Below are 21,718 nucleotides of genomic sequence, written 5' to 3' on the forward strand. Positions count from 1 at the left end.
AGAGTCTAAGGCCCACATAGCACTAAGCCACTGATTTTGACATTAGGTGGAAGATGACTCTCCAATTTTCATTTCATATAGCTAAATGGTTGGGACACTAGAAGTTCCCTCATGACCAAACAACATAAATAAATGTCAATGAATCATAGCCAGCAAATCATATAAAAGGGTCGGGTCTCTAGCATAACAATAGTGTGATTCGTTCGATTCGGTCTAGTTTTTAAAATATTTTATTCGGTTAGAAATTAGAAATGAAATATGAGGTGGTAGAGTTATGTCTCATTGGGATGGGTCGATAATTTCGATATGACAAAACGAGGAAGAGGATCTGCAAGATTAGCACTCTAGCATATCCAAATGAGTAAGAAAAATGAGAAGTAACATGTGAGTGAGAATGAATTTTTTATATGAAATGACGCGCTTTATCCTTATATATCAAGAACGGTTGAAATCGTTCATGAGTGATGCAGAGTGCTATATTGACAGCTGTCTGATTCATTGAATCAGACGGTGATTAATGAATTAAAGGATGGAACTGTCTATTTCTTAGAGAACAAAGGTCTACCTATTTCGTACACCTTCGTGTTGAGCCTTTTGTCATCATGTAAGGACAATTTAGTATAGCAAAGATTAGTGGCTTATCTCTTGAGTGTCAAAAACAAAATAAAGTAGCCAACTTTGTCCCCCACTAAAAAGGGTAGGTCCCAATCCATTCCCATGAGAATTCACATTGTATCATCACTAATAGATAGTGGCATCTCCAACCAAAACCTCTAAAACTATGTCCCACTTCCCACACTCATGATTCTAAAAAATTCATTAAGAGGCAGCTATGTGTCCAACATCACACATGGGGTGCCACCACACTTGATCATGACTTAAATCTTCCCTTATTAAATTCTCAACACTAGCTTCTCTCATTGTCTATTCATGTAATACAAACAATTCTTGTTTCATGCAGTGAAAGATAGAGAGAGAAAGAGAGAACAAAGAGAAGGTTTGTTCATGGAGAAAAGCAAGTCATTTCCTGAATACTCTTGTTCTTATACTGAATTTGGATTCAGAGAAAGGTCCAGCTCATATAACTTCAATGGACCAAGTGATAAGGGAAGTAGTTTTTCTGCATCAAATGATTCAGAGATTAAGAGAAAGAAGAGGATCAAGTCCTATAATGTATTGGCAGTGGAGGGAAAGCTTAAGAGTAGTGTAAGAAACAGTTTCAAGTGGATCAAGAACAAGCTCAGCGATGTTCGCTACGGTGTGTGAATTGTTACTACCATCCATTAGATTGAATCACATGTTCAGTAATCTTAGCTTTCAAGGTAAGAAATTGAAGCAAACTAGAGGAAAAATATTTCTGAGATGTGTTTGTAAGATAAGATGTTTTGCATGAAAAATGAATTAGGGGACATGCTATGTTTGAAATATATGTTATGTAATCAAACTGTCATCAAAAGTGTGCAAACTAGAATGTTTTCAGCTTATTTTCTTGAACTCTTCATAATAGTTTATGAAAATAGCTTATAATTTTTATGAAAACAATTTGACTTTATTTTACCTTTTTGCTATAGAAATAACTTATACATAAACACTTGTACGATAAGATAAGCGTTTTACTAAATTGTTTGTCCAAACAAAGATACTAACAAATTCTATAGCACCGATATCTTTAGAAAAATTTTATACTATAAGTGTTTTACTAAATTGTTTGTCCAAACAGAGATACTTACAAATTCTGTAGCACCCATATCTCTGAAAAAAGTGTGTCTGCGTTGGTGTCTGAAACCGACACCGACACTTGTGATTATGTTTAATTTATATATATTTTTTAATTATTACTGTTAATGCCGTGTTTCTGGTGTCAGTGCTACATAGCTAACGAATGTGAACCTGTCACTGATACATGATACAGTTTGGAATTTTGTACTTGGACTTAACCATTTGAGTTTCATTGTTTAACAGATTGTACCAAGGCTGGTGAATATCACAACATCACTTAATAGTTTCTTATTCATCATTATCTCTTTGTTCTGCATACCTTAATCCAAAAAAATTATGGCAGGACTCTATCAACTGATTATGAAGCTTAGAAAATCCAAAAGAATAAAACAAACAAGTAGGAATTAGAGAATTTGACAAAAGGCTATCATAGAAAGTGACAACTCAACTAACTTCACATAATAATGTATGACGTGAACAATTAAAATATGCTAGCCTTAACAATGACATGTATTAGTAAATAAATACTTTGATTATTCGCACCAAACCAGAAAATAATCAATTGTTAATATAGAATATGTAGATGAACTTTCAAAATACATCAAATCAAATGAAATAATAAAATAATCAATTTTTTCGGTATACAAAATTTCTTGGATTTTCTAATCAAAGAGTAAATGTTGATCTGGTTTTAACTTTCTAAATTCTCTGGTGGAAGTGGACCTGAAAATCTGGTCTGATCTGTATCTGCTATCATCTCTCTTGGTTGCATTTGGTTTTGACTTGGATAATGGAGGAAGGTTCTTGGTGTTTTTTTCACCAATATTAGCATGACTGTGGATTTTGTGGGGCTTCTTTTGATCAGAAGCCATAAATGGAGAGAGAAAGAGAGGTGAATGGTCCCCAATTCCAGCTTGGTTTACACTTGATGAAGTACTACTTGTTGCACTACCTGGTTCTTCACTTGGAGCATAAGTTTCAGCCTCAGCATTATTACTCAATACCTGAAATAATAACCATACTCTTATAGCATCGTTTGCGAAATAAATAAAAAAATTATTTTCATTAGTCGCACGATGTTCTAAAGCAGGTTTAATACTCACCTCTTTAGAGGATACGGTATGTTCGATTGGCTTATTAGATGCTAAATTCTTGCGACGCTCCATATATGTACGAGAACGCCTGATTTTAGAGTTCATGTACCTGTAAATAATCGCAAAACAATAAGAGATCTCGTCTAGTACAAAACCTTTATAGCTAAAGGTTAACTTACTTGATCTGTTCTTTGGCTAGAATATGCTCATCATCTCCTTTGTAGATTGCAGGTAAACCAGATAGATCACAAGCCAATGGGCTTGTAAAGAAAAACTGCACGAAAAATCGGAATAACTTAAGCATGTAATTGTTTTCTAGAAATTCATTAGGAATCACAAGCTTGTGCATAAAGATAAATACATATATTTGAACCACGCTGAAGTAAGGAGAAACGATTGTTGTCTTTACTTACCGGGTTTTTAAGAGCTTTAGATGCACTGCCACGAAATGCGGGATCTAAAGCAAGAAGTGTACATAAGAGACCTAAAGAAGATGGGGGGAGATCCTTGAAAGATTCTACCAGACTTGGTCTATAAGACTTTGGAGGTATAAAAGTTGTAGAAAGTTTCAACTTTTTCCAATACTCTTGTGATGGTGTGCCACATAGCCTGAAAATTCTATGAAGTTGCTCAACCTAGAAGCAACGAAAGTTCGTGATTAGCAGATATACGTAGAAAACATCTCGCAAATTTGTCACCTATCGAGCTAGATTTTAAGATAGCTTTACATAATTATTAATTACCTCAGTTCTTCCAGGCATGATTGGAACTCCTCTAAACATTTCTGCAAGGAGACAACCAGCACTCCATAGATCAATGCCAACTCCATAATCTGTGGAGCCTAACAACAACTCTGGAGCTCGGTACCATAGTGTCACAACCCGGTTTGTGAGAGGTTGGTCTTGATTTGTACTATAATAATTAGCAAGTCCAAAATCTGCAATCTGAAGCATCCCCGTTTTATCTATCAAAAGATTCGACCCCTTTATATCTCGATGCAAAATTCCTCTATCATGACAATGCTGAAGACCTGAAAGCAATTGATGCATATAGCACTTGACCTACATTAACTTTTTAAGATTATTAATCGAGAATAAAGGAATCAAAATGCTATAAAATGTTCAAGACGGAAAATTAAATTGTCTAACCTGTGGTTCGGTTAGTCTTTCATCGGGTCGAGAAATAATTCTTGATAAATCTGTGGGCATGAAATCAAAAACTAGATATATACTGTACTGCATTCTTGAAGTGGCTAACCCTTTAAGTTTCACTATATTCGGATGATCCAATCTCTGTAATATCGCAATTTCTCTTGCCATAAACTTAATGCTTTCAGGCTCCGACGTATTGAACCGGACCTTTTTTAATGCCACGATATCACCCGTGTCTCGATCTAGAGCTTTATAAACATTGCTGTAGGTTCCTTGTCCTACCTGCAAAATGTAAATAACATAGGCCAAGTCAACTATAGCTTGCCACCTACTAATCCAATGAGACCAATTCCACCTTAAACTTACGAGAATCCTATTTAAAGTCAGAGCAAAGTTCAGTATGGACTGACCCAACACTCTCAGAACTCAAACCTTCACCGACAGGCCAACCTTATAGCTTGGTTTCTAACAAGGCTTGGCAGTACAGGAAATATAGAATTATATGCTAAATTCAATAAAAAACCAAACTTTTTGTACTAAATTTTTTGCAACCCTTCATCATGAATCCTTTGCTCAATCCATTTTATACTAAAAGAAAGAAACTTAATACAGAATTGAGATATGAAGAAAGAGAAACAAACCTTATCAATCATTTTGTAAGATTCAGCACTCTTTGGAACCAAACCATCCAACCCATGAGAAGGAACATTATCAACTAACCATTTAGGCCATCCATCAACCATCTCATCATCAAAACACTTGTTCAACTGCTTCTTACTATCTTTCAATTCACCATTTCTCTTTCCTTTTCCAGCAACACTACTAGAATCAACAACTACTTTATGTTTTCTGGGTTGTTTCTCTTTCTCATAAACACGATGATGATCATAGTTGTTAGTCTGGTCAAGAACATGTTTTTGACTCTGACCAGTGGATCTTCTGTGAGCAACAAAATCAGAACTTGGAACATACCCATTTTCCATTTTGAATCTGTTTAGTCCACTGTAATTACCTTCATCAGATTCTTGTGATGGTTTGGCTTGAACACAGCCCATGTTAATGGACTTTTGTTGATGTTGAAAAGGTTGTGAGTATGGAAAAGATATAGAAAGAAGAGAGAGTGGAATGTGAATGCGAATAGCCGACCATAGCCGGCAGAATAGGAAGGTATGTACAGTGGGGAAAAAGAACCAATGGAATGGAAGATTGAAATGGCTTTGCTTTGTCCGAAGAGAGAAAATGACTGCGCGGTTGGAATAAAATAGAATTAGAATGAATCTGTCAGTTACAGTGAGAGGAAAGAGAGAGAGAGATGGAGAAGGACATGAACTGAGAGTCTAAAGACAAGGAGACAAGGTCCCCAGTCTATTTCAAAAACACATGGAGACATGTTTTAAAACAGTACTCCTCCTACCTCTTTCTATATTTTAAAAATAAAAAATACAAAATTTTTAAATATTTTTTGAAATTGTTTGTATATATAATGATAAATGAATTATTATGATTATTATATTTTTAATATTCAAAATATTATACTAACATAAAATATATTTGAAGAATTTTGAATTTGAGAGCGGACGGGTTTGGAATACGGTGGTGGGTCTGGGTTTGCTTAAACTCGCCTCCGTTTCGCTCGTTGTCATGCCTATTTATAACTCTTCAAAAGTCTTCTCTAATATAAAATTTTGAGTTTTTCAAGTTAAAGAGAATTTGTATTATGAATAAAAATAAAAGATTAATTAGTACGTATTGGCAGTGTACAGAGTTGTACATTGTTAATTCACAATTATCATTCATTTGCATTACTTTATAGGTGGTTAAAACAAAAGTCAAACTTCTCCCAACATCCAACGTCTGTGATTAACCGACTCTAAAAAAAAAATTAATTGTCAGTGTATTTCAATTAAATTCTAAAAACAAATATTTTAAAATCCTTTTATTATTTCCATTCTATCCTTCAGACATTGTATCAACATGCGATTCTTTTGTTTTCGCAACATAATTTTTCTTCTTCTTCTTCCCTGGTCGCTCATTTGCTTCATCAATGGTGGATGTTGACGAACCACCACCCCTTATCTCAAAGAATCGTTTGTCACCACAAGTTACTAATTTTCCTTTCATAAATTTGATACCTTCTCATTCTTTCGATCCAAATTTTTCTATCAAGCTGCAAAACAACAACTACTTGTCAATATGGAACTCCCCTTGATGTTTAAAACTAAGACAGGTCAAATTAAAATTGCAATTTCTTAGAATTATGAAACCGAAATTGCTTAAGATCAAGCCATATTTATTTGGATTATTTCAACAAATATTTGAATTAGTGTTGTCTAGGGTTATTACCAGTAAGCACTTGTATGAAATGTGGGACAAAATATACAAAAAAATCGTACAGTAACGAAAGAGTGCATTCGTCAACACGCACCAAACTCAAATCATCCAAGAAAGTGAGTCGTTCAACCTCTGAATTTGTTCTTCCCATCAAAGCTATCGATGATTCGTTTCTTTCAGTAGGTAACAAAGTCGTTGAGAAAGATCAAATTAATGTTGTTCTTGATGGACTCCCTGAGGAATACGGTTCATTCATTATGCGGGTTTATGGTCATTGTGGACCTCCCTCCATGTATGATGTTGAGGCGTTTATGTATGTTCAAAAAGCTCAACATCATAAGTTCAGACAATAACTCATGTCCCCAACGTTTTTCTAAATATTGTGCATCTAGAATCATTAGTTAATCACAATGGTACTCTCTTTTTTGGATATGTGAGCAATCATTGAGATCATAGTCCAGTTTGTTCCAAGGATGGATCTTTGGGATCAAGACCTACTTATCAACTATGTGGCAAGTTTGGACATAGAGTTCTTGATTGTTGGCATATGTGTGATGAATATTTTGTGCCTTCTACTATTATTGATATTACACAAAGAAATGCAAGATCCCAAGCTCAGGTTGACTCAGTCAGAGAAAATTCTACGAAGGTAACTCAACCAGCTACAATTATTGCCACAAAGAACTAACTTCTTTGTAATGAGAAGTTCTTATTGCCATGTAAGTTGGAATCTCATGCATAGTTTGTTGATTCAGGTGCATCCTATCAAATAACCTTTCTTAACTATGTTCTGCATAATTTTGTTCCATATTTAGAAAAAGATAAGTTGAATCTCATGCATTGGTAATGGTCTGGATCTCACCATTAAATTTGTTTATTCATCTCAATTTGCTTCAAAATGGTTTTCTAACTATAAGATAATGCTCCAGAAAATTCTTTCCATCACTAGGAACCTGATGTCTGTCTCACAATTTGCCAAAGATAATAATTTGACATTTGAATTTCATGCTAACATAAGCTTTGTCAAATCCCAAGTTTCTAGGCAGGTTGTGCTTAAAATATTCCTGGATGCTAAAGTTCTTTATTGCTTTCCTCATATTCAATTGGAATCCTCTAACGTTTATGGATTAGTTTCCCATATCCATACTAGTAATCCTAATTATTACTCCTCTACCCTGACGAATTGTATATCTTATGATGATATTTCTTTGTGGCATTATATGTTAAGACATGTCAATTTTAATACTGTCAAATTTGTACTTGACTTGTATAATTTCAAAGTTTTTAATAAAAAGTACCTCAAATTTATGGATATTGTTGTTTAGGTAAAGCTCATAAATTGCATGTCTCATCTGCCTATAAAACCCCTTTTGACTTAGTCCATATTGACTTATGGGGACCTACGCCTTTTTTATAATTGTGTCTATAGATATTACATTGCTTTTGTTGATGCACATATTAAGTATATATGGATTTATTTCTTGAAGCTTAAATTTGATGTTATACAATGCCTGTACGGTATGGTGCGTTTTTACTATCACAAATCTAACATGTCACCAACATCAAGAAATTGTGGTGCACCATTAGGGAAGAGCGATGTGATTTTGAGAAAATATAATTTTTCCTATAAATTGTCACCAACATTAGTTGTTAGGGTTCAGAATTTTATGAGACAAGAGGCATGTTCTGAAGCATTGGAGAAGGGGAGAAGTATTATAATCATAAGGATTTTATCCTTCATAGTTTGTAAAACGTAATTGCTTTCTTTAAATTTAATTTCTCATGAATTCCATAAGATTGAGTGATATTTCTCTTAGATTAAGTTCCCAATTCCCATAGATGAATTTTCCCATATCAATGTGAACCACGTAATCTATTTAGATCTTCTATATTAATTAATCTACTTCTTATAGTTATCCAATAATAGTTTATGATTAATGGTTTTTTCTTGTTTAAGAATTTGGGATAAGTGATATCTAGATAGTGTTAGAGAACTAACTGTGGATAGTGCTATTGAAGCTAAATATTATCAGGAGGTTTTTTATAATCATTAGAAGTAGGGTGTCTGCATTCGTGGCATAGGTATTTTATGTTCCATCGAAACTTTGTAGGTTGCGACTTCACTTAAGACATTAGGGAATAATAATTAAATAATTCTGGCTGTGTGACGAGATATCGTGCACAACTATTTTGTAAAATAGTTGTGGTATAAGAGGAATCATTATAGGTTTAGACAAGAATTATTCACATTAAAAGGTAAAAGTATTCGGATAATGACTTAATCATTTCTCTCATTGTAATTCTCAAATGCTAATTAGTATATTCGATTTTCACAATAATTACACATCCGATCAAATTAAGATATGTGTACCTTCTTTCACTTTATGTCGTTTGTTTAGCTAACTGCAAGTATGATCACCTTAGTTTTGTAGAAGTTAAAACAATCTATTTGGATCGATAATTTTACTTACCACTTGTGGATTTTTCTTCAATATAAATTATAATACATGTGCATTCTTAGTTCAACAAACCTCATCATCCTCTTTTGTATGCAATATAACAAAGTCCATTAGGAATACAAATTTGTCGATTCTGACCAATACATGTTCAGTTATCCCCATTGGACATATGATGAGCTTATCGACTAATTGGATCACCATAAATGTTTGTTTTAGTTCCACATTACTAATTAATTTGATTATTGAAAGTTAAATAAGATTGATACTCAGTCATAGATCAAAGTGTTTTTCCAATATTAAAGCTTCCCATGGTAACTAGTTAAAGTGACTTGACCTAGATTTGTTGCTTTTAATGGTAAAGTTCTTTGAATGATGGAGATGTAGTTGGCTTCAACTTAGATGATTTTATCATTTACTTTATAGTTCTTTGTCTTCACTTTCCCTTTTGTGTTTTTATTTAAACAATAACTTCGGGGGTATCATCTCCCATTACTATCCCGCTTCTTACTGTGATGAAATTGCAATGCTCCTTAGGATTTGCTTAAGTGTTAGAGGTGAAAGTACCTCCTTGTTGATCAGATGATTTTTAGGATATCTATCCCACGTGTAGTTCTATATTTACTATCGAGGCATCAACTTTATTTTGATTGACAATAGTAATTTGCATAAATTGATTCAGGGTGTTCTTCAATTTTGAAGTTCTAGCTAGTAGATGTTGACTCTAATTGTATTTTTGTACGATTGTTATCTATTTTATGGATCGGCGTCTTGACTTCATCCTTGGTAAAAATTAGGGTTATTTTCTCTTTGATTGTTGTTATTCTTTCCTAGGTATTATCCTAGCCATTGATGAGTATTCGGATAGTTTAACTATTCATCCCAGGAAGGTAGTAACCAGTGGGATGATCCCTAGTACAAAGCTTAAAATATGACATATGCTTGTGTTCACTAGATGATTCTTGCTTTTTTAAATTTTTTATGTAAGCATAGATAATTATTTTTATGATTCTTCCATAATTTAGGTCAATAACTTGTTTTGGTCCAAGATTGTAGTGATGCCCAACTCTAATTCTAGATTACTTATGAACATTGGTCTATGTTGTATTCATTTTGATGGTCATTAAATGTCATTCTTTCTATGATTACTATAGAATCTTCAACACTCATCGACATTAGAGAACTACTTACAATTGTATCTAATAACAGTTTATGTTGTTGCAAAAGTCCATTGCAGAGGAAAAGACGACAATGGTGATTTTGGCCTCCATCAACTTATTTTGAGAAAATAATTTGTTAAAAGAATTTCTTCTAATACATTTCAGTCAGACAAGCATTGTGCGGATTAGTCCATGTACCAATTATTTTCTTTCCTAATCATCAAGTGTGGAAATAGTCACGGGAAGAAAATTTCTTCTTCCTCTGGTGCTCAAAGTGTACCCGATATCTCGTAGAATTTGGGGGGAAATTGAGTGTACAAATCTTCATGGTCTAAACTTGCAAAAGAGTTTACATAAATAATTTGAAGCAATTCGGTCTTAATTTCGATATTTCTAGAATTAATTGGACATCTTCCAATATGAGCTAGTCTTCTTGGACTATTACGACACAAAATGCCACCATTGTTTTTACTGTTCATTTTTGTTACCATTTTCACCATCATTTTTTATGTTTTCTTTATTTGTCTTGGAGTCTTCGAATATAAGAGGTTTTGAATAAAGAGAAGCATAAGTACCTTTATGTTGGTCCATTTACTTACCTAGTTGTTTTCTTTTTCTCGTTTTTATATTGTTCATACGAGCTACTCTTTCAATCTCATAGCCAAATAATAATTGATCTTTAGGTTTTTTTTCTTTCATAAATAAAGTTCAACAATATAACCAAACAAATTAGAAGTATGATGGATTAAACAAATAAGGTTATACAATATTATGAACAAATGTGCACAATTACTTAAAATGATAAAGATTATTCCTATGCTTGTAATATCTAAACAACAGTCCTTAGCAACAATATCATTTTAATGAAGTATCAAAAGTAAGTATTTTTGTTTTTTTTCCTCAAGGACTGATGCAATAAAATCCTTTCACTAAATGTTATGTTTTAAGTGAAAAAGGGCTTACATTTTGATTTTAGAATAAGCAATAAAATTAAATTAAGATTTAACTATGATAGAAATATATAAGAATTAGACTTTAATAACCATAAGCACAGACATTCTTATGATCAACATAGATATTTTAGTTAACATTTCATATTATCATGTGGTGCTCAACGCATATTATTCATGTCTAAATAATATTGTGAGATTGATCCTATTGTTTAATCGACGATTTCTCAACTAAATTAATCAATACAAATGATATTATGTATGAATATTAAACCTAAATTTACCTTTAAATTTTAGTGTTTGATATATGAATGTTCTTTATCTAGACTTAAAAGGTATTTTTCAATAACAATTAAAATCCATATATTAGGTTATAATTGATTGGGTTAAAACATGCATTAAACTCAAGAACACGCATCAATATTAATGTATAACCAAAATATATAATCAAACAATTAAGAGTAATACATAAGAGTTATGATAAATTACATCTAGTTTCTACAAGAGAGATCATAGCTATATGTTGTCATGGTAGCGGGGCAGAATAAGTAGATGAAGTGAAATAGAATCAGATGGTCTCTCAAAGAGAAGCAAGTATCCACATCAAAACTATTTGGAACTCTCCTTGTGACAAAGTAACATCAAACTCCTAACACTTTGCCTCTCACTAATTTAGTATTAATATATACAAATTTTAAAGTTCCAAGATCTTCCAAAAATGAAACTTAAATGTCTTATTTATAGATTTCAATTGAGGCCTTAATCCAATATTTGAAGGATTCCTGTATTAGCATATTGTCTTCCTTTAGCGCAAAGAAAAAAAATTACGCCTTAGATTTGCTAGTCAAAGTTTAGATCGATTAGTGGATTACATTTCTTTCTTTCTAAGTAAACTTTGAACGTCCTTTCTGGTAGAGAAAAACACAAGAAAGAGGGGTTTGAATTGGATTTTCAAAACATTTTCCTTTAGAAATACTATTCATTAAAGATAAACAATAAAGTGTGCAATGAAGATTAAAATGACACATTCATGTTATCCAGGTTCACCTTAGAAAAGGTTAATCATGTCCACCTGCCAAGGTGATTTTGCCTTAGAAAATGACTTAATCCACTATCATCAAAATGATTACATATGCACGGGCCAACTTCCAGTGACAAACAATCAAAGCAATGATCAATAAGTTAGTGATTTCTTAAGAATTCTGACCCAACTAGTCCTCTAAGAAATACAACGATCATGGACTCCTTAAGGATTCTGACCCAACTGGTCCCTTGGAGGAGATTTCTCCACAATGACACTCTGTCAAAATTTTATTAAGTATACAGACTAACACTAGTCACTCAAGGAACAAAGAACTATCAGTTGCTTAATGTTTGTGTTTACATGATTGCTTCTTATAAGCTGATTAATGTTTAAGTGCAAGAGATATAAAACAAAAGTGTTAAGCAAGTTATGAGCAACAACTCCTTACTTTTACATGATTCTACAAAGATGTATTTCTAAGTATTTGGGTAGCATCTTATATTATTCTTCTTTCTTTTCTTTCTCTTCTTTCTCTTCTTTCTCTTCATATTTTCTCTCTCTTTTTGTTTGGCTTTAACTTTCATAACTTTAGCATCATCTTTTGCTTCATTTGAGTATTTCGACTTAAGCAGCTTTTCTTCTGAGATATTTGATCTTCTTTTATAGTCTTAAAAAAGAAAGAGACGTTGTGAGGATAGAAGAGTCCTTTCCAATATCAACGGTTACTTTCCAACGGATAGTATTGAGAGTAGATGTTGGATAGTACAACATGTTACTTCCTTTTCCTGTAACTTGGAGCTTTATCATGAAAACATGGAAGACAACTTCTGAATAGTACAAACGTCTTTGTAATAGTGGATTTGTTAAACAAACTGTTGTGCTGAGATCTTCTTGAGAAAGTTTATTGATCTTATCTTCAAATGATGTACTTCTTATCTGAAGTAATAAGCTTGGAAGAGATCAACTTCTTCTGATGAATTTTCTGATGAGTAGTCGTAAACTACTTTGTTATGATAGCATAAGATCAAAAGAGTCATTGGGAACAGAACCTTGTCTTTCATGCCAAATGTCAATGTCTTTCAAAAGTAGAACAATGTTTTCACGTTTCATATATATAAAGCAGCGACTTTTCTAAAGACAATTCTTAATATCTAAACTTTGAGTCATGACAACTATTCCTCATTTCTGATCTTGACCCTTTATCAGCTGATCTTAACTATGTTATCAGAGTTAGAAGCAACAACTCTTCTGACGAGCACATCCTGACTTTTGATCTTTTGAAACAAAAGCTTGTATCTGATGTATATTTGTTTTCTGATCTTGGAGCAACATCTTCTTATTTCTTCTGGAGATACTTGAGACTTATGAAGCAGCAGCTTATTGAGAATTACACAGGAAATCTTCTTTCTGGTTAACATTGAGCATTCTTCAAAACAACTAATGTTTCTTTCAAAAAGGATGTGAATAGCATTTCTGACGTGCCGAGCATATTTCTGATGATTCTTTGAACAACAGTCTTGAATCAATAAGCATTTCTGATATGCACACTTAAGAAACTGTTAGAAACAAAATTGTTTATATATAAAATATATGTGTTGTTATCATCAAAACTTATAGATATAGTGCATATCTAAATCTTGTTTCATCTGTTAACCGGAGGATTGCTCGATTAACGGATTTTCCTTGTTTCACAAGAGTTGTTCTTGTCTCATATTCATTGATCTAGTGGATTCTTGCTCAACGGATTTGGCCTAGAGTCTTAGCTAAGTTAGGTGAGTGTCAAATTTCCTCAAGCACAAATAGTATGACACTATCTCTCTCTCTCTCAAAGACAAATTGTATGGCTCTCTCAGAGAAAAGCATAATACAGAGAATCTAAGAAATGAAGTGAATAAGTCCCTTAAAAGTAGAAATAAGCATATTTATATATTGAATTAATGAATGGATAGGAAAAAAAAGATATCTTTTGATCCAACTATTCACTATGACCTAAAAAACAAATATAACCCTAATATTTATGTCTCGTGGCAAAAAGAAACCAAACGTTTGAAACCCCTAAAACCCTTTTGTATATGTTTGGTTAGCCTTTTGAAGAGGAAAAAAAATTTTAGATGTGTATAATTGATTTTGAAATGATTTTAGGGGGTTTGATTCTTCTAAAGTAGAATCGATTCTGCCTCCAAAATTGATTATACTAAAGCTAGAATTTGTAGCTTTTGAGTTTAAACATGATTTTTACCTTGAAATTAATTGTTTAAATCACTTATAAATAAATTTATCCAAACATAACCATTTAACTAGAATAATTTAATTCAAAATTAATTATTTTCACCACAGAACCAAACACACACTTCGTCAAGTTCGAAAGTCATTTGAGTTTATAGACCCTGCCATGAACAAGATGCATACACACCATAAAACACAATGAAGTTATCTACCACAATCATCCTCAAAGTGATCTCGATTATACATGGCCTAAGGACTCTTCATTTTAGCTTGGCCAATACGAAAGTCCTCCTTGGATTGTTCATTACTCAAAGACTCCTCGTCTAACTTTGAATTCCATGAAAATCATACTGAGATCCTCCACTGTCCAACAAATCATTACCTCACTGTGGTCAAATCTAGGGGTGTTCATGGTTGGTTATTTTCAAAAACCAAACCATAACCATTTTAAAACCATTTAAATGGTTTGGATTTATAATCATAACCACATTTTAATCAAAACTGGTTATAAAACCGGTTATAAATTTGGTTATGATTATATAACCGGTTTTTAAAAAAAATCCAGTTTTAAAAATTATTTTTTCCGAAAATATTTTTTTTCAAAAAAAATTAATATTTTTAGAATTAAAATATTTGGATTTGGATAATAACCGGATTATAACCGAATCCAAAATAATTTAACCGGTTAATAACCATTTAATTATATCTGGATTATATGAATGGATAACCAAACCATTAATAACTAAACCGGTTAATGACCATTCAATTATATCCGGATATTTAAAAGTGGTTTAGGTTTGGTTATGGATTTGGACATCAAAACCGGATATTTTGCACACCCCTAGACTCAAATCCTTCTCAGATTCTCCATGACTTAAAAATCCGTCGTTTCACCCTGGTCTATAGGGTAATTCTCTTTGAATTTCCTACAATTCCAAAATTCCTCCTCTCATCTCAAACCATAAGGAACCATTGTTTGAATCATATCCATCTCAACACATACTTAATTGCGGAGGTCTTTGATGCTCATAATGTCCCTCATTACTCCAGTCTTCCCATAATTGTTGTATTTCTATCTCAAAACCTCTCAATCATTTACTTACTGACTTGATCATCCAGTATTTGCAGATACCATTCATGTCGGTTCCAGCTTATAACTTTCCCAACCTATATGTCTCTCTTTAGAGTCACTTATCTAAATCCAACTCGGTTCACAAGTTCAAATCAAAAAGCTCCATATTTGGTTGTTCAAGTGAATAGGATATTTATTCTAAACGTTAGCATAAATGTAAAGAATCCATATCCTATTCCACCAAGCCCTTTGTAGTATAGAAACATAAACAACTCCAAATCAAAATGTAAATAGCCACTTTAGATTTCCATATACATGCCACATGTTTCACACTAATAGTTTATTAGTTATCTGTTCTTGAGATGAGCATTGTAACACTATTCTAACCTTCATAATTTTTTGTTAAGTTAACTTGAGATTGTTATAACAATGTGTAGCTCACACTTTTGCCATATACTAGTATAAAGCAAGAAATGTGCATAATGGAAAAGGATAATCACATTATTGTTATTTAACTTCATAATAAAGCAAGCTTGCTTGCTACATATGAAGATGAAACAATTTGATAAACGTTGTTGACATATTCAAAAGCAACAATAAACTATTGACAATGTATTTTATATAAAGTTACTATATTCAATCCAAATCTAATATCCCAAAATTGGAGAGAAGGATCTTCACTTGATCAACAAAGTCTGAGCCTGTCGCAAACTCAGTTAGCAACCCAACAGAAAAACCAAACATTGCCCACCTGAAGAAACATGAATCAATTCCAGATTAATAAATACAGATAGTCCACAAAAGATTATAGATAATCATTTCAAAAAGAATACAAATCATTAGTCAACAGCTGTAAACACAAGCATCTAAAAAAAGCTTCTTTGAGATGAAATTAGCCTTGGAATATCACATAGTCAACAGCTGTATAATTATAACCATTGAAGGAGAAAACAATGCTGCAAAATCTATACTTTCCAAGGTGCTTTGGTTACTTTGTCACATAATCAACATCAATATTAAAGTATAGATAATGACTGAAGGAGAAAAAGGTGCTGCAAAAGCTATGCTTTCCAAGGTATTTTGGATACTTAATCACTTGATCAACATCAATATTAGAGATGAAGATCAGCTGCACCGCTTTTCAGATGTATTGTTCGCTATGGGCCTTGTGTAAACACTCGTGAGGTTTGTCATTTGGTAAAAGACGCCTTGGGAGTAGAGGAAGTGTGGTGATTATAAACTAAACTTAGTCTTGATGTCCAAGTAATGTAAAACTTTTTAAAGGACATGCATGTGAAATTTCTTCCACAAGGTAGCTGAGCCACACCATGAAACAAAAGCTGTAGCGGAAGTGTACTATTAATATATAAACACCATTCATCATTTAATTGCTTAAGCTTTTGGAAATGATGGCTCATGATATGTTAGGTGGTTTTTCCTCTATATAACTTCATCAGGCATATCCCTTGTGCTAGAGAAGAAATGAGGAACATGTCAGCAGATTCAAGTAGTTCGCACTTTATTACTCACATTACAATCTAGTCCTACACTGGTTCCAACAATTCTAGAACTAAACTCTCAGTTATTAATAAGCACCAACTTAAGTGAGTTATTCTCATCATAATCGTTACGATTTTCATTCATCTCTGTCATAACTACCGACGAACAGAGGTTATCATCTTAGTCTAAAAGGAGGCAAAAAAAGTAATAAATTTGGAATTAACATCCCTCAAAATTTGCTAGACTATTGCCACAAAACAACTGATACAGATGTTAAAGTTCATTCAACCAATATTTTGATGAACAGCACATCCCAGCAGAAACTCAAAATTAACTCATTACCCGATAAACAACTTAATTAACCCCTAATAACTTAAGCACTTATCATACAAGTGCTTCTGTATAAACTATTTCTATCATTCTATAATAACATAACAAAAAAACAACAAAAAAAAAGTCAAACTATTTTCACAAACAGCTTATGGGCATCTTATAAGTTTAAAAAAAATGAAAAAAATTTACCTTCCATTGCTAATCTCATTTTTGGCAATCCATCCAAAAAAGGGACCTTGATCTGCCGCTTGTTCAAGCTTCTTCAATTTGAAATACTCCTGCAATTCCTTAGCCTTTTGTCTCTGAAACTCTAATGTAACAACACTTCTATCATCCCCAACAACAAGAGAACTTGGTTTCTGAGGTTGTGGTGGAGACTGAGAAGGAGGTGAGGGTTTCAGGGGTTGAGGAAGATTAGATGGTTCTTTCACAGAAGGAGCCATTGGTCTTCTCAAAGGACCTTCACTCTGAGAGTTTCTTACAGTAACAGCATAGGGTTTGAGAGAAGAGAATCTAAAAGAATAAGATGAGGTTGATGAAGATGCACATGAAGAAGAAGTTGTTGGGATTTTGATACATGGGATTGAAGATGTTACAGACATTTTTTGAGGGGATTGATGATACTAAAAATTTCTGAAATTTATTTGTTGTATTATTTATCTTTATTTTCTGTTCTTATGAACATGTGTTATCAAAATCAATGGATAAGTGTGTGTGGACAAGGTATGTCCAAGTTTCCATTGAAAAGTGGTTTGAGTTAAATGCAGTGGAGATTTGAGGTGCAATATCAACCATTGGATTTTGGCTATTGTTTGACTTATGAATATATATTCTCCCTTGGATATTTTTAAGAGGTTTGGATAATTATACAATTATGAAAAATAGATAGTACAGTAAATTTAACTATTTGATATCAATAGAAAAAATTATGTTTGATGACTATATTTTGGCATGAGTTTCTAGATATTTTTTTCTAACTTATGGCTTTTTTTTTTAAGTTACTTGAACTAATATGAGCTTATGACTTTTAACTAGTTTTTTTTTTATTCTTTTAACTAAAATTTATTTTTATCCTTTACAATTTATTATAATTAAAAATAAAATAAATGTGTTTTAAATGCATAAATAGAAAAAAATTGAATATTATATTAAAAAAAACTATGAATCTCTTAGTGCAATTTTTTCATTGTTTTTTCTCTGTCGTTTTCACTCCATATTCTTTTATTCTTTCTTTATTGATTTTAACATTATTCTCTATTGTTACTCTAATTTTAAATATATGTATTTATCGGTGTTTTTTTATAAACAATCACGAGTTTATTGTGTTTATGAGATTAACTCAAAAAATCTCGGGAGCGATTCGTGTAGAGATCTTGTGTGGAAAGTAGTGTGTGAATTAAAAGAAACTGTTTGTACAAAGACAACGTAAACGCAAAACTTAATTGAAAAAAAGCTTTAGTAAATGACAAGTATGTAAAATGAAATAAATGACATTAAACAAAAATGAAAATATAAGAAAGTAAAGATAAATGACATTAAATATATGTGATGAGCATCCTGAATCCAAGTACCATTGGTCTTTGAATCTTTCTTCATCTCTTGTTGTGACCATCAGCATCATCTCTTCTTCGTGCTTTGCAAACTTTGCATCACTTTATTGATTCTTTTGTTTTTCTAGACAATAATTAGAATAGTGACCATATTTCTGACAATTGAAACTCTGAATGTGACTTTTGTCAGGTTTTCAACCACCACCTCTTCCTCAGTTTGCAACACCACCTCTTTGGTTGCTTTGGTATGAGGGCTTTCTCTGATTCGACCAGCTTCCTTCTTGCTCATTTCGACCAATCAAATTGTTGTAGCCTTCTCTACCTTTATTATCATTCCAACTTCCTTTGTCTTTCTTTTCTTTTGCTGATTAAGCCTGCAGAGCCACATCACTCTTTGACTTTCTTACAACTCTTTCAGTCATTCTTTATTCATGAGATTCAAGCGTCCCTTGAAGCTCTTTATTTGTCAATGTTGACAAGTCTTTCGACTCTTCTATGGCAACTACCACGTGGTCGAACTTTGGAACCAGTGATCTCAAGATCTTTGCAACAACTGATCTTGATGTCAACACTTTTCCACATACCTTGATTTGATTTACCGGTTCCATAACCCTGGTGAAGAAATTAGCTATGCTTTCACTTTCTTCCATTTGAAGCAATTCATATATTCTTTTTTGAATTTGTAACCTCACCTCTTTCACCTTTTCTGCGTCTCAAAACGACTTTTCTAGAATTTTCCATGCTTATTTTGCAGATTCTACATCACTCACTTTTTCGAAATTATCTGGATTCACTCATTGATGAATTATAAAGAGAGCTCTATAACTCTTCTTCTTCAATTTTTTGTGTGCAGCATTTTTTTCACCCGTAGTGTTTTCTGCAAGCGGTGTTACTCTTTTCTTCACAAGATTCCAAAGATCTTAATAACAGAAAACAACTTTCATCTACTTCCACCAATTTTCATAGTTGTCAACTTTCAGAATCGGAAGACTCGCCGGAAAGTGTCTGTTTGGACAATTCATCACCATTGTGATTTTCTTCCAAGAATTGCTCAGCCAGTGCTTTAGATATCAGAGGTTGGAAATCCACCAAAACTTGTGGAGAATTTCAATCAATCTTGATGAACAAGATTGTTATTGCTACACAATGACAATGAAAGAAGGAAGAAAGAAAAAGATGAAATTGGAAAATAGAGAAATTAAGGTTTGAACAAAAGAAGAATATTTTCTACGGAGTTTCTCTCTGCTTTCAAACTGAAATTTCATTCACTTTGCAACTGCAAATTCTCAACTGTTACAATAATAAATGTTACTCACTCTATTTATAGTTTTAGGTTGTTTTCTTTCTTAGGCAAAGTCCAAAATTACTAAAATCCAAAATACTTATTTTAGTCTAAGTTGAAATCTTGTGTCAAACAACCTCTAATATGTTGCTTCGACATAAAGGATTACAATCTCAACCATTAGTATTATTTTTGTGTTCATGTATTCTGTTATTTATAATGAGGAGATACATGAAAGGTGCAGCTAACCTCTTGTTAGCAGCTTCTCCCGTCCAGGATTCAGCATTCTTGGATTAGGCTTCTCTCGGACCATTGGTTTGCTTTCTTTCTAAGAGTTGGGAACTTACGTTCTTTCCGTTCTGCTTGCTCCTTTAGCTCATCAATGCCTTTATTGTAAACCCGATTACAATTACTTATTGGCTCGCAATAGAACTTGAAAAGCAATAAAGAATTGGAAATGGGTTTGGAGAATAAAGATGCCTACAAAGACTCAACATTCTATTTTGCTCTGTCCCTATGAAGTACTCCATATCACTAATGTTAAAAAAGTACAATATCGCTACTAGTACTTTCTATGGCAGTTTCACTTTAACTAATGAAGATGTGCTTCATTGCTTAAAGGATTGTCACTTAGCTCGTGACATTTGAAAAACTATCTCTATCAGATACATTTGATAATTCTTTTCAGTATCCACACCTACAGATTAGATAAAAGAAAATCTTCATTCCTAGCTTTTTCAAGATTTTCTTGCAGCTTTGTGAAGATATGGAGATGGAGAAATCTAAGAATTTTGGATAAAAAATAATGAAAGAAGCATTATGTGCTTAGATACATTCATACTTGTAAGAGGATACAGATCATTATTTGCTTGGAAAGGGAACAAATGACAAGGTCAGGAATGTGGTGTTTTGAAAACCTCCACAACCAAGTCTTGTGAAATTTAATGTTGATGATAGCTGCAACTCTGGTAGAAGGATTGTTGTTGATGGTTTTATTCAAGAAGAGTTGGCTTCGGGGTTTCTCCTACAATGATGTCACTGATGTCGTGTTTTTTGCGGAACTTTTTCTAAGTTATCATGGTATTCGGGTTTTCTCCTACAATGATGCCATGATGGTACTAACGATCTGCTATTAGGAGAACTTTTTCTCGGTTATCATGGTATTACTCCTCTGCTGTAACATAGTCATTTAAGAACCATCATAGAATCAGATAGCCTTGAGAATATTTAATTTTTTAACCAAAAAGATTGAGTTATAATTTCATGCATATGGTTCACTATTTTTGAAATTACTAGTGTAATCTCACTTACTATTTTTTAAGATTACTAATCTAATCAATCATGCCCCAAAGTTAGTCATGCATCACGGGCTTCCAAAAGTCACCCGTTGTAACTACATGGTCGTCTCCACCATCTAACCTCTTAGATTACACATCCATCTAGGGTTTTTGGGTACAGCAAACAAACAAATTGTTACCCGTTGTAGTTTTTTCCATTATCCATATAATCTTATAGTATGGTTGAACACAATCAGTTTATTGGTTCACTTTGATCCCAATCAATAAAAGAACAAAAGAACAACGTGACCAACAACCTTCCTTGTGCAACTTGAACCGAATTTGAAATATAAGAGACTGAAATATGAGAGAGAATGCACCACATACAAGAGAATCAATCGGCTCAGCAATTTTATTCTCAGCTTTGCTTTTATCTAGAACACAGGTATCAAATCAATCAAGAAATATTCGACACAACTGGTATTCTCCAAACCACAAATTTCAAGAAATCTAGTCGATCCTTTAGAAACTATGAATAAACCCTCACTTTTCTTCCTACACTTAATAATCCAACACAATCTCACAACAGCCTA

The 21,718-nt window shown here is 32.8% G+C and overlaps 3 protein-coding genes across 4 annotated transcripts; 1 reads left to right on the forward strand and 2 right to left on the reverse strand.

The window, feature by feature from the left end:
- Window positions 1-412: 412 nt before the first annotated feature.
- LOC131649875 (uncharacterized) lies at window positions 413-1,266 on the forward strand. Its single transcript, XM_058919622.1, has 2 exons — window positions 413-488; window positions 962-1,266. Exons 1-2 carry the CDS (start codon window positions 413-415, stop codon window positions 1,264-1,266), a joined length of 381 nt encoding a protein of 126 aa, XP_058775605.1.
- A 916-nt stretch (window positions 1,267-2,182) lies between these two features.
- Window positions 2,183-5,338, reverse strand: LOC131643642 (probable serine/threonine-protein kinase At1g54610). Of its 2 annotated transcripts, XM_058913916.1 has the most exons (7): window positions 4,606-5,336; window positions 3,962-4,246; window positions 3,557-3,874; window positions 3,227-3,448; window positions 2,993-3,087; window positions 2,823-2,922; window positions 2,186-2,723 (listed from the first exon to the last, which is right to left on the reverse strand). In XM_058913916.1, exons 1-7 carry the CDS (start codon window positions 5,017-5,019, stop codon window positions 2,382-2,384), a joined length of 1,776 nt encoding a protein of 591 aa, XP_058769899.1. In that variant the 5' UTR covers window positions 5,020-5,336; the 3' UTR covers window positions 2,186-2,381. The 2 variants fall into 2 exon arrangements, with proteins under 2 accessions (XP_058769898.1, XP_058769899.1); XM_058913915.1 differs by having other exon boundaries at window positions 2,183-2,922; window positions 4,606-5,338.
- Window positions 5,339-15,659: 10,321 nt separating this feature from the next.
- Window positions 15,660-17,747, reverse strand: LOC131643643 (light-harvesting complex-like protein OHP2, chloroplastic). Its single transcript, XM_058913917.1, has 2 exons — window positions 17,206-17,747; window positions 15,660-15,934 (listed from the first exon to the last, which is right to left on the reverse strand). The coding sequence occupies exons 1-2, from the start codon at window positions 17,616-17,618 to the stop codon at window positions 15,820-15,822; spliced, it is 528 nt and encodes a 175-aa protein (XP_058769900.1). The 5' UTR covers window positions 17,619-17,747; the 3' UTR covers window positions 15,660-15,819.
- Between the last annotated feature and the right edge of the window lie 3,971 nt (window positions 17,748-21,718).

Source organism: Vicia villosa, linkage group LG1, assembly GCF_029867415.1.
Source record: "Vicia villosa cultivar HV-30 ecotype Madison, WI linkage group LG1, Vvil1.0, whole genome shotgun sequence".
Taxonomy (NCBI): Eukaryota; Viridiplantae; Streptophyta; class Magnoliopsida; order Fabales; family Fabaceae; genus Vicia; species Vicia villosa.

Coding starts and splice junctions, on each gene's coding strand:
- LOC131649875 (XM_058919622.1), top strand. CDS start 413: ATGACGCGCTTTATCCTTATATATCAAGAACGGTTGAAATCGTTCATG. Junction 489..961: donor AGAGTGCTATATTGACAGCT/GTCTGATTCATT, acceptor TGTTTCATGCAG/TGAAAGATAGAGAGAGAAAG.
- LOC131643642 (XM_058913915.1), bottom strand. CDS start 5,019: ATGGGCTGTGTTCAAGCCAAACCATCACAAGAATCTGATGAAGGTAAT. Junction 4,247..4,605: donor CTTACAAAATGATTGATAAG/GTTTGTTTCTCT, acceptor TACATTTTGCAG/GTAGGACAAGGAACCTACAG. Junction 2,923..2,992: donor CTAGCCAAAGAACAGATCAA/GTAAGTTAACCT, acceptor GATTATTTACAG/GTACATGAACTCTAAAATCA.
- LOC131643643 (XM_058913917.1), bottom strand. CDS start 17,618: ATGTCTGTAACATCTTCAATCCCATGTATCAAAATCCCAACAACTTCT. Junction 15,935..17,205: donor AATGAGATTAGCAATGGAAG/GTAAATTTTTTT, acceptor ATGTTTCTTCAG/GTGGGCAATGTTTGGTTTTT.